The sequence below is a fragment of the Manacus candei genome, unplaced genomic scaffold (genome assembly GCF_025592945.1).
Source record: "Manacus candei isolate 608988 ecotype Guabito, Panama unplaced genomic scaffold, ASM2559294v1 h1tg000131l, whole genome shotgun sequence".
NCBI classification, from domain to species: Eukaryota; Metazoa; Chordata; class Aves; order Passeriformes; family Pipridae; genus Manacus; species Manacus candei.
Window position 1 is genome coordinate 1097898 of NW_026138179.1, and position 15592 is coordinate 1113489.

The following is a 15592-nucleotide window of genomic DNA, read 5'->3' on the forward strand; positions in this document are numbered from 1 at the left end:
GAAAACAATAGTTGAAAGGAGTAAACAAATACAGGATTGTTCTACTCTGTTTCCCCAGCATGTGATAGTCTACAAATACAGAAGTACCTAAAACTACTTTAAGTGTCAAAGAATTTCTGTAAAATTCCTTAAAACTCGTCTACAAACTCCCCTGAAGAACTTCCTTTAATTAGCTGAAAGGCTTTTGAACAGTTGTGATTCAGTCTGAGCCTGACAGGCTGATTCTTTATACAGGGCAAAACATTTTTAATGGACTTTTTAGGGAAGTGTAAGCTATGGACAAAAATGAATGTGGTGTGGATAAAGCCAAGGGGAGGGGGATCCTGTGGCACAACAAAACAACTTGACATACTTCCAGCCTTCTCTAGGACTGTTCCAGCCCACTATTTTAACCTTTGCTGCTACTGCTCCCCCAGAGTGGTTTCACTTTTGGAGGGGTGTGCTGGGCAGGGAAAGCTGATGCTGGTCAGAGCTGTCAGCAACAACCCCCTGCACACTCCTCCTGCAGTGCTCCCTCTGGGGCCACACAGCACCAGCCACAGGATTCCATGATGAAAGGGAATTTCCCATGGTCACAGGAGGATTAGGCAACTGCCTTGCTGCTCCTTCCTTCCCTGTGGAGGGGGGTTAGGATTTGATCCAAAACCAACAGAAGTGTGTGGACAGAATTTCATTCACTGACACTGGTTTTATGTCAGCCTCTATAAATAGAAAATCTTCCCGGAGCAGAAAGTTTGCATAAGTGTGGTCAGCTGAAAGGACTGCTCTTTCCTAAAGTCCCCACCCTGCACCCAGCAGTCCCACCAACCTTCAGTGGGAAGGTACATGTTGGGGGCCCAGCAGGGACACAATTAGGCCTTATAGAGTTTTCACAAAATTAAAAATACACTGGACTTTTGGCATTTTGTAGCCCAGCCTCCTGCTCAAAGCAGGGCTACCAGCAGTGCTGGGTCAGGTCAGCCATGGTTTGTCTAGCAAACTCTAAAGAACCTTTTAAAGGATGGAGACTCTGCAGCCTGAGTGGCCCATTCCAGTACTGCATTACCCACCAGTGAATGGTTTTTTTAGCATCTGGCTCGAACCTCTGAATCAGAGACATCTGCCTGTGCCACTGGTGGTTATCTGCCACTATGGAGAGAATTTGTCTCTCTTCATACCTGGCCTAGGTATTCCAGTTGATATCCCCTCGGCCTCCTGCCCCTGCCTAGGCAGGACTGGCTCACTCAGCCCCTGGTTGGCAGGTCTGTGCTCCAGGGCCCCACCTCGGTGGCTCTGCTGCATCCTCTTCAGTCTGTCCACATTTGCTTTGAACTGAGGGCCCTAAAGTTGACTCTGGTATTTCAGCTGCAGTTCCACCATTCCTGACTCCTGAGGTGTGGTGACTGCTCTCCCTTCCCTGCCTGCATTTCTGGTGTGCCCAGCGTGCCACTGCCCCTCTCGTGATGAGGGCACCCTGACTCTCACCAGAACCCCCCTCCAGCAGGGCTCTTGCACAGCCAGATTTCTGTGACTCCCCCTCGCCCCTGTGCCCACACCTACAGAAACCCGGCACTTATTTCCTGTTTTGAGATCCACTCGGTTTAAAGAGTTTGAGGGTGTTTTCCTTGTGCTGTCAGCCTGACCCAGGGCAGAGCTCAGCACCGGTGTGTGCAGCCCTGCCCTTTCCAGCCTTGGCTGGATCCAACACGGCGCTTTTCCCTGCCAGCTCTTTCCTCCTGCCATTGCTCCTTGAGGGAAAAGCGGCTCTCCCAGCCCTGCGTGTGTGATCGCGCTCGTGTGCGGTCACTACAGAGTTAGTCTGAACCAGGAAACACCGAGGGAAGGCACAGCAGCACAGCCTGCAAGGGAAGGCACATCAACACAGCCTCCGAGGGAAGGCACAGCAGCACAGCCTGCAAGGGAAGGCACATCAACACAGCCTCCGAGGGAAGGCACAGCAGCACAGCCTGCAAGGGAAGGCACAGCAGCACAGCCGAGGGAAGGCACAGCAGCACAGCCGAGGGAAGGCACAGCAGCACAGCCGAGGGAGGGCACAGCAGCACAGCCGAGGGAAGGCACAGCAGCACAGCCGAGGGAAGGCACAGCAGCACAGCCGAGGGAAGGCACATCAACAGCCCTGACTCGGCAGCACAGCTCGGGCTGTTCGAGTCCAGCTCCCAGCCGGCTCACACCTGCAACAGTTTCACTCCCTCCTTCCACAGTTTTTATGCTTCTCTTTCCAGAGGTAAGCTGATTTTTATTTCCAGTTTCTTTTCCTGAGACATCTATGTATGTTAACATAGAGATTCTCTCGTACTAAGGAAATATCTTTGCTATGAGTTATTTTTTAAAAATTACTTTATAATTAGAAACTTGAAATGAATAGCTTTATAGAGTCTTCCTCATGCCCCTGCCTGCACAGATGGGACAGGATGGCAAAGTTATCCCAGACTTACTAAGAAATAATACTAAACTCTTCCTTGCATAGGTCACCTACAGAATACTGGTTTGAGAATTTGATGGTGAGATTTTAGAAGGATCTAGGAGAAAAAACATTCAAAAGAGCAGAACTATTGAAAAAATGTCTTTGTTACCTTGCAATCTGGAGATTACAGAGAGACTTTGTTATCTGTAGTTCCTTGACAGTTCCATATTCAGTGATTAGACCTTCCAACTTCATTGCACTGTGTTTGGAGTTGAGTACATTCTTTTAGCCATTTAAATTATTACTTATTGCTGTATATAATAAAAAGGAGACATAATTTTGCTGCTGACACCTTTTGATTACCTCCTTTATATTTAAGATTGTTAGATCTGTGTGGTCTGTCTTTGCAACTTTAAGGGATAAATGGCTCATTTGGAAATTTATCTTCATTCAAAGGAATACTTTCAAATTTTATGAAACTGTTAAACTCTCTGTCAGCCTCATACCATACTGGGTTTATTCTTTAAGGAAGCCCTTAGAGAAGCACCTAAGGCAGTTATTGCTTTAAGCTACAATAATGTAACAAAAGGCAAAAAGTTCAACTGTGCTTTCCTATCAGAATGAAATGCTGTCAAAGCTGAACTGGTAAATCAGCTGCTGTGCTTTTATTTGCATTTTGAGTATGGTTGGGTGCAAAACTGAGGTTAGTACCCCTCTGGTTGTGGATGTGCCTGCAGGGAGAGACTGAGGTTAACTGAAAGTAAATTGGTCAGGAACCACAAGTTCAGCCAAGATCAGGGGCTAATTTATCTTCTGGTTTTTGTTTCTATTTCACTTCTGCTCAAAGTCAGAAGACTTTCAGGCCTTCTGCATCCCAGGAACTGTTTTTGTAGAGCACAATTCACACTCAATAGTCCTTCACAGTTACTTGAGTCCCCTCATCTCATTCCTTTTCTAGCCCAGGTCTGCTGAGCTACACTTTGAGTTGTGACCCACTGACTGCTGACCCTGCAGTGATCCTTACCAATGCTTTTATGCCATGTGTTTTCTTAGATTGCCTGTTTTCCTCCTTCACCGCTGACTTTTTGTCACCTCTAGTCTAATGGAGCTTCAGAGATGTAATTAAAACTGGTACTCACATGGTCCGACAGTGATGCTTTGCAGAAGTTCTCTCTAATCCACGTGTGTTGCCATGCAAAGTGTCTCAGACGTGCAGCTGGCCTGGAGAGGGGCTGTACAGGGACTGTACTGGCCAAATTAGGGGCTGCTGTAAAGACACAACTCCATTTATCAGAATTCTGCCAGTCTACAACAGCAGAAAATTTGCCTTTTACCTTGCTTTTGCATTCACATGTGATTTATTAAAGAAGATATGCAAGAATGATGCAGAACATGCTGACATGTTATTGAATAATTGTCTTTTCAATCTAACTGTAAGATGCTAGTTTGTTGTCCACATAAATTCAGTATCACTTTAAAATCACACCTTTTAATATAAATAATGGCCTAACATTTCAAAGTCATCAGATGGAAATGATGAGCAACTAATTAGCACCTTGCAGCCTCAGATGGCAAGTTAGGTGCAGACACTCCTTGGCAATTAGTGCATTTTTCCTGTCTTTATACAGGAAGGCTTTTGCATTAGGGGTGGTGCAACTTCACTGTGCTTTGGTAGTAATGACAAAAAGTAGTTCTTAGAACATTTTTCTTTTCTGCTTTTTCCCTCCATCAAGAAATGGCCAATCCACTGCCTGTGATAGCCCAGGAAGATTTGGAAAGCTTTACAGTGACCAGAACAGGCTCAGGCTTTGCACTCAAAGCCTTCCACATCTCTTGGAACACTCCCATCTCTGTGAAGCTGCTGAGCAGCCAGGACACTACAGAGAGGTGGGTGTCTGATCTGCCAAGTGACCCCCAGGGGAGCCCAGACCTGCAGCGGGGCCGGGGCCGTCTGACCCCAGCACAGCTCCAGCCTGGAGGCACCTGTACTCACAAACAATGGCTTTGGACAATTCTTGGTAGAAGTAGAGCTTACTCCTGAAGTAATTAATTGTGTACTATAATCATGTATACAAACCCTGATCAGTAATCCCAGCATGGTGTGGGATTATCTTTCTGGAAGTCCCTAAAGAGATCTCAGCTGAATTTAATCAAAACCAGCACGTACAGGTGAGAGTAGGAAACATGGGCAGGATTACAGTGCAGTGAGATGTGCATGGAAGAACATCATTTCCTGGGAAATGGGAATGTCACTTACAGCAAAAGGACACAATACAAGCTTTCTCCTGCCTTCACACTTCAATCCCACTTCAAATTGTACTCTTATGTCCATGTTAAAGCATCCAGAGATCTTTCACTTTATATTGCAAAAATACACTACACGAGGGATTGCTTCAATTTCTTAGAATTGTTTGGAAGATTACATAATACGTGTTTATTGGTAGAATTATATTGCCTTGTGACCAACCATATGGTTCTCTCTCATTTCCACACCCTGCAGTGTCTCATCTCCAGCTGGAACCCCCTTCAGTCTCACCTGCCTCTAACTGGGTCTTTTTTACAGGGAGTGGAAGTTGCTGCTTCAGGATATAGCAGGTGTCAGAGGTTGTGAGTCTGAACGTCTCCTGCCTCCCCTGGGGATTTACCAATGCCATGGACTCGTGGGGTTGGTGACTGGATGGATGGACAATGGATCCCTGCACTCGCTCATCCATGAGGTACAGAAAAGGTGTCATCTTCTGGGTGGCAAAATTAATTAAAAGATCAGCCAACGAAGAACAATCAGCATGTAAATTATGGTCACAATCTGTTCTTCAGTTTCTGGATTGTGCTTCTGTTTGGTGGTTCTGTTTGTTGTCAAATGAAAACGTAAATAGCAACAATTTCACACCAAACCCTGTATTTTGTGTAACTCAGCGTCAGCTGTACCCAGAACTTCCATGTCCCTTACTCCTGAGGATCCTGGCAGATGTGGCTGAAGGGCTGCATCACCTTCACAGCCTCCAGCCTGCCTCCTGCCACTGCAGCCTGAAACCTTCCAATGTGCTTCTGGATGGACAGTACAGAGCCAAGGTAGGAGCTTCAACTTTTCATCTGTTAATGTAAAATCCAACTGCATATATTTATCTGAAGAGTCAACATTTAGTACCAAGACTTGATGGACTGTTACTCAAATGATTTTTTCTCTGTAGATATCAGATTATGGTCTAACCAACTGGAGGAAACAGCAGCTGAGGTCAGCCCTGCAGAATCAGAGGAGCTGCCAGGATTTAGTGTACCTCCCTCCCGAAATCCTTGAAGGAGGCCTTCCTTCCCAGGAAGGTGATATTTACAGGTGAATGGAATTTTAAGGGCAGGTCATACCTAGTCCAGGCTACACTCTACAATGTTGCCAAAATACTTATCTTCAGACATAACAGTAAAAATACCAGACCTTGGATAGACTGTCTTGAAAAACTCCTTTTTCTTAAAACAATAAACTTGCTCTTAGAAATGAGAACACAGATACAGATTGCAAACTAATGAGTGGTCTTCCACTGTTTTGGGTTTTTATTTCAGTTTTGGAATAATGTGTTGGGAGAGCCTAAGCAGACAGAAACCTTTTGAAGGTATTTATCTCTGTTATTCATGTCAGACTTTGTATTGTCCAAATCTTGTCCACAAATTCCCTTATTTTAGGGAAATTATGATACAAACAGCACTGTCTTTTCAGATGTCCCTTTGCCTTCTCTTACAGCACAAAGCTCCACATTCCAGGATGTAAAGATTAGGATTTCTCAACAAACCCTCAGTGTTTCCAAAGAAGTGATCTCTCTTCCCCCATTTGTAGCATCTCCCTGTGCTTGCTGAGGCACCGTGTCACTGAGCTGGGTTTCAGCTTGCCTGTAGGGAGCAGGAATACCACTTCACCTTTGTCAGTTATTAAGTGACAGGTAGTAATTGAATGGGCATAAGACTAATTTTTACAGTTGCCATGAGTTTTAAATACCAATCAAGAAATGTCAGTTCATGCTGAATCCTCTTCAGGAAGCATCCTTACTTTCTTTGTGTAAGGATGCAAGTGTAAGGCTCTAGGAATGCTCTCTGTTTCGTGCAAGTGGAGATCAGTGAAAGCTTCATTCTGCATGGCAAAACTGATGGAAGGACTCCTGCATTCTACACACTGAGAACCCCTGAAAAACACTGCCCAGAACAGTATCTCCATGTGTGTACAGCTTGTGGCTGCCACCTTGAGGCTGCTCCAGCTGGGGGTTTTGTACAGTAGGAGTTCTGTTCTTATAATGCAAGAGTAAGGCTTTTTACAAAACTATGCTTAGAATAATCACATGTATTCCTGAGGTGTCTGTGCATGTAGTTTACAATGCAGGTTTATATATCCAATTTATGACTCAGTGTTTGGACAGAAGTCTTTATCCTGAAATATCCTGTTCCAATCAATAAGTAGCTATAGCTACAGTTAAAGGTTATGGTAAAAGAGTGTTAATACATTTTTGCTTTAAGAAAAACAGTCTTTGTTTTAAAATACATAATATGACTTATGCTGAATGTAATTTAAAGAGAGTTTTGAGGTCTTTAATATTTTTTGCAGTGACATTTTCTTTTAAACTGCAGGTCAAACAGCCCTGCTGGAGGTTCTGACAGGAATCTGTTGCAGTTCCTGGCCTGGCCTTTCAGAAGAGTTTATACCAAGCAATTGTCCTGAGAGGAACAGACTATTGCACCTCATTGCTCTGTGCTGGCACCAGGATCCAGCTCACAGACCACGGACTGCAGGTGACATTGAGGATGTGCTTTCTGTGTGAGATCTGTGATGGAGAGGGTCATTCCAGGACCATTATTTAGCACTCCAGATGCAGCACAGCTGAGGTGGGAGGGGGCTTTAGACCCTCGGAGTACCTGAGATATTCCTTCTGACTGAAACTTCTCACCATAAATTGCCTTACTTGTCTCCAAAACTGTGTTTAGTATAACGTAAAAATACAGGAAGGGATATTATTGTTCATATATATACACATATCTAATATATCTACACTAGCTTAAGAAAGATCAAACTGCCCTAAGCATTTCTCAATTCCAATGCATAACCAGTTCCTTTTGAAGTGTGCTATCATTGTCTACTTTAGTGGAATTGGTATGTTTAGCATCTGTTTTTAAAAAGATTACTGAGAAATGTTAAAATTGTGATATTTGAGGGCTTTTGAAGTTGAAATGCTGAGGAAACTATTTGCATATAGCTTTATTGTGATGGATTTATTGTGTCCTGAGTAAACATTCTGCAATTAAGTTCATACATCTGTGTGAACTTTTAAGAAAATATGATTTTCATGTGACTGGAACCGTTCTTTAAAATCAGGTCAAAGAGGAAACCAAGAAAAAGTATGAGGTGGAAGTTGTGTTAAACTCATTTTGTCTAGTTCATACATCTTCTCAATATAATAGTGAAGTTAGTTGCAACATGCTGATGTCTAAATATATATATATGTTTTCATACACAATGTGGTATTTATAATGCTTTATTACCCCTGCAGAATGTGTAGATCTTCTAAATGGAATTTTGACTAGTATAAATAAGGAGGCAATTTCCACAGCAATCTACAGTCTGATGGATGCAAAGGTTAGTGCAAAATTAAGTTTCGTTCTCCTACAAGGATTTTACTTGATTTGTTCAATTACAATCTTTGTGATCCAAACCCAGGAAAGGCCTTGTTTTGATTGCTTTAATGGCTGCACCAGAGAGCTGGAGCATACCCTTTGGCACTCCAGGCTCATTTAGAAACTGTAGAAAATATATTGGGAGGTTCTCTAGAAAATAAATCAATTGATACCTGCTATTTTAAAAATATGAGAGCTTCTTTCCAGTCACCACCTGTCATCAGCCTGGTAAACCCATGTGAGTAAGAACAAATATTAGCCTCAAGTCCTTCAGATTAGGGCTAGAACCAAGGACAATTTTGTGTGTACTGGTTCCAAACCAAGTAGTTCCAAACCTGGACAGTCTGTACCTGCTGCAGCAGTACCATATCAGCACTGTTCTGTGCCCTGCACTGTTCCTACATTGACATGCTTTCAGGAACAAGGCAGTTCTTGTCCTACAGTCTCAGAGGGTTCTCTGATGCCACAGGGATGGGTTGGGAATGGCCAACAGCTGAGGGACAGCTAACTCCATGTATGTCTACAATGCCATGGGAAATCTGGCCCAAACGTGACTGCCACAAACAGAGCTGTCTCCTACCCAGGTAACAGAGCCAGTCGTGGTGGGGAACCAGGGGATGAGCTGCAGCCCTCAGAGCAGCCCTCTGACTGTGCCTGCAGTTACACAGCCCGTGCTGCACCCTCGGTCTCATTGCTGGGCCTGGGTGTGTTGTGTGAGGCATTATTTCTACCTGTTGCAATCACATTCTGGGATTGTAGAACAGACTTGATCAATGTTTTAGTAGCTGGCATAGTTATAGTCAAAGTCATTTTTACTACTGTTGAAGTTTATTACCAAATATTCCATAATCTAATGCTTTGGTTGCCCTTGAGCAAGGTTTAATTTTTCTATTTGCTGAATTAGTGAAGAGCACTATTTATTGTTCAAACTGATAAGTCTAAAATTACTGTGAAAGTGGTACTGAAGTTTCTTGAAAATTCTTCACAACTGTTGAAGTATAAAAACTAAAAAATAGTTTAACAATCTGCTGTGGATGTAGGAATGGGAAAACAGTTACAAGTATTGACACACCCTTATTGCAGACAGTTTGGCACACTAACAGAGCATGGCTGTGCTGTTTGGATCCTTGAAGGAAAACATGTTATAGCTAGCCCAATCTCTCTCAATATAGGCTTATTTTTACCTTTTCCTGCGTGAGTCAAAAATTGGTTTTAAAATAAATGTGAAACACCAGAAACAGTAAGAGGGTAGAATTTTGTGTCAGCTTCTATGCCCACTGACATGTGTTAAAATGTAAAATTGCCCAGTGCAATTCATTGTTAGCACATATGAGCACACCTTAGAGTATAATATCAATATCCATTGTCAGTATAAGTTCTTGAACAACCCCCATCCATCCTCACTGGAGTTCCTGTGCTTTCTCCTGCCAGGAGAGAGCGCTTGATGCTTGCAAAGGCTCAGCCACGTACACCCTGCAGACAGGCACCTGCAACTCAGAGGTGAGTACAGGCAGGAGAGTCTGCAGGAGCTGCTGCTCTCTCCTGACAGCCCTGCCAGTGCACAGTGCAAACACAATGCATAGTGCAAAATGTCCCTGCCCAGGGTAACTCCCCCCAGGCAAACCACAAACCCCACTGCTTTACCTGGTTCACAGCAAACAACCCTGACGTGGCTCTCGCAAAAACAACATCTTCCACTTCAGATTTGTTCTGAACCTCTCCTGTTTAGAAAAGGGTTTGGAACAAAACTTTCCAAGAAGGTAACTCTTCTCCATTTTGATCTCTTTCAGATCATCTGTCCACCAAAAAACAACCGCTTAATCAGCAAGAAAATTCCTTTCATAGTGCCAAGCTCAACTGGCCTACTTGATAGCAGTGGAAATAATGCAGGAAGAGAGAATATTCTTGAGATGGGTCTGTCAAATACTATCCCACAGAATGCAAAAACAAGAAAAGGTGTCTATCTTGAACTATATTTAGCTCCAGCTATTATAAGAAAAGCATAACTATTACTATTTGTTCAATATAAAAATGTTATTTTCCATGTAAAATTGTCCCTTCTCAGAGTAAAGCTGTGCCTTCTACTGGTATAGTCTGAAGTGTGAGTTCACTGCAGGAAACCAGAGACACCACAATGTTTTTTGATTAAATGTATAGATAGAAAAGCTGGGTTTGCTAATTTTTTTCTAGAATACTGAGCTGTAAATATAGAGCTGCCTTTCCCTCACACATCAAATATTGAGTGTTGGTTTTGACAGAACAAGTCCCTCCTGGGAATTCCACCTCTTTGTGCCACCAGGAATAACTGCTTTTTCTGTAATTTGCTAAGAAAAGAAGATATGTTTTAAAAAGACTATGTTGCCAGGAATGTGTGAATGATTCCTGATAATCACCATTCCCATGTAAATAACTTCCTTTATCTTTCCAATGTGGATTTGTCCTATCAAAATGTTTACATTTGTGTCAATAAGTGATTTTCTGTACTTCCCATGCTTTTGGATACAAAAGTTGAGACACAGGAAATCAATTCACTTGTAGCAACATCTGCATTTCCAAGCCCTTTAGTTCTGACCAGCAGCTCAGACTCATCACAGCACAAAATGTTCCATGACTTCAGTAACAAATTCCTGCAGGCAGTTTGGAAAAGTCTGGTGTGTGTAGTAATATACACCAAAATCTTCCTAGGAATAATGGTGTAGAACGAAGAGCCAGAAGAACAGCCAGTAAGCACTCTCAAGTCAGTCCTAAGTACCAGTCTTCTGCAGTGGGTGACAAAGGTATAGTGGTTTGTTGTTGTTCAACTCAAGGGTCTAATCTTGCTCATCTTAACCTTTTCTAGATCATCCAGGCTCTGAGAGTAGAAAACCACACTTGTTTAGGAAGATTCCTTTACGTGGTTCAGCTGCAGACACACAAAGCAGTCAGGATGTGGCCCCACTGCTGGCTCTCCAGCACAGCCCACAGCCAGTGCACCCTGGACAAGCAGTGACAGGTGAGGCACCACTCCCAGCTTGAGCTGGCAATATTTGCCTTGGCCAGATCTTAGTGATAAAATTGTTTAAAATATTTCTAAATATTAAGATATTTCTAAATTTTGTGCACATTTTTAAGTATTTAGTGTAATAGGTGCTCCTAATTTGATACAAATGTCTCACAAGTCTATTTATGTATAACTGCTCCTCTCTTCCCAGAAGTCTTGGAAATGACCATTGAGAACATTGGCTCCAGGGTCATTGCCCAGAACATTCTTTCCAGGATCACTGTGATGCTGAGAACGGTTCTGAAAAGACCATAATAAAAATACAAAATATACACCACACATTGAGAGTGAAATACACTAGTTGTTTAAGTCTGGGATTATTTGTTTTGCAGTCTTTAGCTGTGCATTGTATACCTCTACAAGAGTAGCTACTGACCACAGGAACAGGTGACAGGGTGCCCTCCATTCCCTTACTCCCATGGTCTCAGGTCTCCCTACAGAACAGAGGCAGAAAGGCTCAGCTGCTGGTTTGGGAAGCCTCACTCTGCCTGTGGGTGAACCTTTGGGAGCTGGTTTTGCTAACTTTTTGCAATCTGGCTTATGATAGTTCTCATCCTAGCTGGCCTTCTCCATGGCAATTCACTTGAGTGATGACATAATTTCTGAATAAATCAACAGACTAGATCGTGCAGGAAAAGTTCATCACACAGCACTACAGCAACAATCAGAATGACAGAGGCATGTTCTCCAAAGCAACATGGCTTCTGGTTCTTAATTTTCTCCTGTACACTAAAAACCCTGATATCAGTACTAAGTGTTCTAATCACTTTGTGAAAAGAGACAGAACCCAAAGCTCTTGACCATTTTGCCAAGAGTATAACTTTTCTTATCAGTTTGACTTTGATGTATATTCATTTTCCCAGTTTCATGCTATGTTTCAAATGCTCCCACTACCCTAAGCTGTTGTCTGTCCTTCCACTTTTGACAGGAGAAAGTTTTCTCATCTGTGTCAAGCCAAGCTGCTTTGCATGAGGTTCGATACAGATGCTCAGTGCATCGATACAGATGCACAAAAGACCTGAAAATCTGCTCCCCTAAAAAACTGAGCACTTAAAGGTCTTTAGAAAGATCTGTAATCTGATCTTCATGAGTTTCAAACAAAAGATGAAAATACTTTGGACTAGTTTTGAACATAGAATGCAAATAAACTAACTCTTCCCACTTCCTTCCTCTACTGAGTTTATGTTTCTGGTGTTGATGTTACCACTTGCTAAAGACTTCTGGAAGAAAATAATACTAGTTTAACACGTTTTGTTTCCTTTTCCCCTTCCACTTCCTTTTCACTTTTTGTTTCCAGGTCCTTGCTGCAAAGGAAACTTCTGCCAAATCCTCACCTGCCAGAGACAGAGCATACTGAGCTGCATGACAGAGGGGCGCCTGAACCACCTGCTGGACGTGCTCCGCTCGCAGCAGACGCTGTCCCGGCCGGACTACGAGACCATCAGCTCCCACCCCACCGTGACCGGCCGGGCCCGGGCCCTGCTGGACACCTGCCTGTGCCTCGGGGAGAGGGCAGCACAGGGGGTGCTGACTGCACTCTCAGGGACCAAATGCAGTCCTCTGGGACAAGTCAGCCACTGCCCAGACTGCCCTCTGAGGTGACAGCTGCTGCTGTGATGCAGTTCTTTGCAGTGTTACACTCCTCTGAGCACCGCTGCTTTGTCAGGGCAGTGACTCACATTGACTCCTCATACCAGCGACCAAAGGCAATCCTTCCTACAGCCCAGCAGTTTTGTAAGATTGAAAGGCTTCAGAGAATCAAGAACTATTTCTTCAACAGGGCCTTAAGGAAGACTTGGAAGTTGTACTCGGATGGGAGACTGCCTGGGAATACTGAGTGCTGGAGGCTTCCTTGCCTTCTTCTGAACTTCTCCATGGACACGGATGCTTTGGAGTGTCCTGCTGCTGCCTGGACTCATCCACAGGTCACAGACCCTTTGAGTTCACACTGGAGTTCCAGTTTGTCCAGTACACAGAAACACTGCTGTTATCAAAATGTTCCCAGGCACAGCAGAGTAAGATAAGTGGTACAGCAAGCAGTGGCAGCAAAAAGCCAGCCCCCAACAAGCACTAATGTACAGGAGGCAGCAAGCCCCATGGCAAGCACAGAGCCTGTCAACAGCTCAACAGCAAGAGCAGCTATAAATGTGATCTAGCACATTCCAATCAAATCTGGTGTTGCCTTGGACCCTTCAAGCCTTGCATTGGGTGCTGTGAATGTGTGAGCTCTGCTCAGCAATAACAAAAACACCCCTGAATTATCGACACTGTTCTCGGCACAAATCCAGAGCACAGCCCCAGAGTGGCTGCTATGAAAAAATTAACCCTACCCCATATCCAAAACCAGCATGACTGTGAAGGAAAATAATAAGATTACTCTAATTATAATGAAAATGATGATATAAGATGCCAGTTTTTTGAAGGCCCAGTGGGATTTCAAGCTCCACGGCACCAGATTAACATGAGAATTTATACAATCTACAGGTATTTCAAACACAAAACCATGTTACTCTGTTTCTCTATGTTGCTTTTGTTCTCTCTGCGGTCTCAAAGTGCTCACTGAATTCAGCAGTTTGGCAGATTGCAATTTTAGAGATAAGGAATTTGTGACATCAAATTTCCAGCTACAGTACTGCTGAAAGCACAAACGTGACTTTCTTTTACATAACTTAATTAAACTTTGAGATTGCCTGGAGATAAAATATTGTTACTATTAAAAGTAATGTCTATCAGGATGTGTTGACAATAGTTTTGCTTATTAAAGGAGCTAAATATCTATTTCACAGTTAATTGTTTTTTCAATCTACACTTCAAATGTGAATTTTCAACAGTCTCTGCTAAAAAAGGGATGTGAGGAAAAGAACTGCTGTCACAGGGTTTTGCCTCTTTAGAAGGCATAAAATAATCTGAGCAAAACAAATAAACATTCACCTATGGGACACAGTTCCCAATTTTTAAAAGAGAAACTGGCAATACTGCTGAAACAATTATCAGCTTCTGTTGGACACTTTATGCTTCTGTGACAGATGTGCTGGCTGGCAGGCTATGCTGATTTTTTGTCATTATGTTTTTGACACAGAAATAGTTTCAGCTCTCTTAGAAACAGCTGCCTACTTCAGAAAATAATCTGATGCCAGGCCTAAACCCAGTCTCCAATGTTAAATGCAGAACTGGCATCAAAGCAGTGGGAGCACAAGTTATCAGCGTGGTGGTTTTGAAGGGATGATACCAGTTTGTTGGAATGACACTGCTGTTGATATAAAAAGTTTTCATCCCAAACTAAAATACAGTAAAGTGAAAGCAGCACCATTTTGTCTCACCAAAAATCTAAACTCTCTTAAGGCCTGTAGTGTGTTGGCTGTGGAGCAGTGTCTGATGCTGCTCACTGGTGTGGAACATCCAGCTGCTCAAAGCCTGTGGTGTTCTGAGTGTGCCCAGGCTGGTGGAACATCCAGGGGCTCAAAGCCTGTGGTGTTCTGAGTGTGCCCAGGCTGGTGGAACATCCAGGGGCTCAAAGCCTGTGGTGTTCTGAGTGTGCCCAGGCTGGCTCTCCAGCTGAGATCCTATGGCCCTTGTGCTGCAGTTACCTTGCTACTGCAAAATAGGGTAGAATAAACAGCAAAGACAGAAGAATCAAACTGTTCTTTAGTATCTGTGGGAAGGAACAAGGCTTGAATGTGAACAACTGGAGTTCCAGGAAGGAAATATAAAACATGGGAAACTCTAGACAGCAAAGGGGATAAAAAAACAAAGTCACTTCAGGACCAATTAGGAAAGCTCTCTGCTGCAGTTACTTAGAAAAAAAAAACTAAAATAAATAGATGTTAAAAATTACAAGTCATATTCAAATTTCATGAAGCTATTTAAACTTATTAAAGGAACAGTAAGTGGGGTAGGCAGATGGTTATTTTCCTGACTTATTGTAATGTATTTTTCTTCTTGATGCTGGTTGCAGCTATCTTTTGCTGATTTGCAAAAAGATGACTGTCCCTTGCCCTTTGTCCTATCTATACAACACTTTTATCTGAGCTGGGATACTTCCTGCAATGTAAGAATGTCTGCACTAGAATTTGCTTGAGGTTGATTTGTGGAAAATTAATCTGAGATACTGGAATGAAATGTTTAAGAGATTAGTTTTTCCAGGTGAGAGCAAGACAAACAAAGCTATAAATACCACTCAAATGCTGTTACCAGTACCTGCTAAACAGTTCCAGAGAACTTCAAAGGAAGATAACAAGTGCATATTCATAAAACACTAATCTACAAAATTTCAAAAAATGCATTAATGGACTGCTGACATACACAGAATTTTACACCACATGAGTAGTCCAAAATGTACAGACCCTAAAGCACTAATGAAAACATACTAACCCTCAAGGGTTCTTATTTTATTGGTTCAAGTCTGCATTCTACATAACCTTGTAAACATTTTTCCTGCTTGCACAGGTTCAGTCACTGGAGCTGTTCATGTGCAGGTTTGTAAGGCAGGCTAAGTG

General features: G+C 42.9%; 1 protein-coding gene across 1 annotated transcript; it reads left to right on the plus strand.

The window, feature by feature from the left end:
- Nucleotides 1–1547: 1547 nt before the first annotated feature.
- Nucleotides 1548–14701, plus strand: LOC127462585 (receptor-interacting serine/threonine-protein kinase 2-like). The gene is made up of 12 exons (XM_051771282.1): nt 1548–2224; nt 4138–4291; nt 4968–5121; nt 5321–5476; nt 5596–5738; nt 5963–6012; nt 7016–7177; nt 7933–8018; nt 9488–9556; nt 9847–10012; nt 10896–11048; nt 12394–14701. The coding sequence occupies exons 2-12, from the start codon at nt 4140–4142 to the stop codon at nt 12696–12698; spliced, it is 1596 nt and encodes a 531-aa protein (XP_051627242.1). The 5' UTR covers nt 1548–2224; nt 4138–4139; the 3' UTR covers nt 12699–14701.
- Nucleotides 14702–15592: the final 891 nt, after the last annotated feature.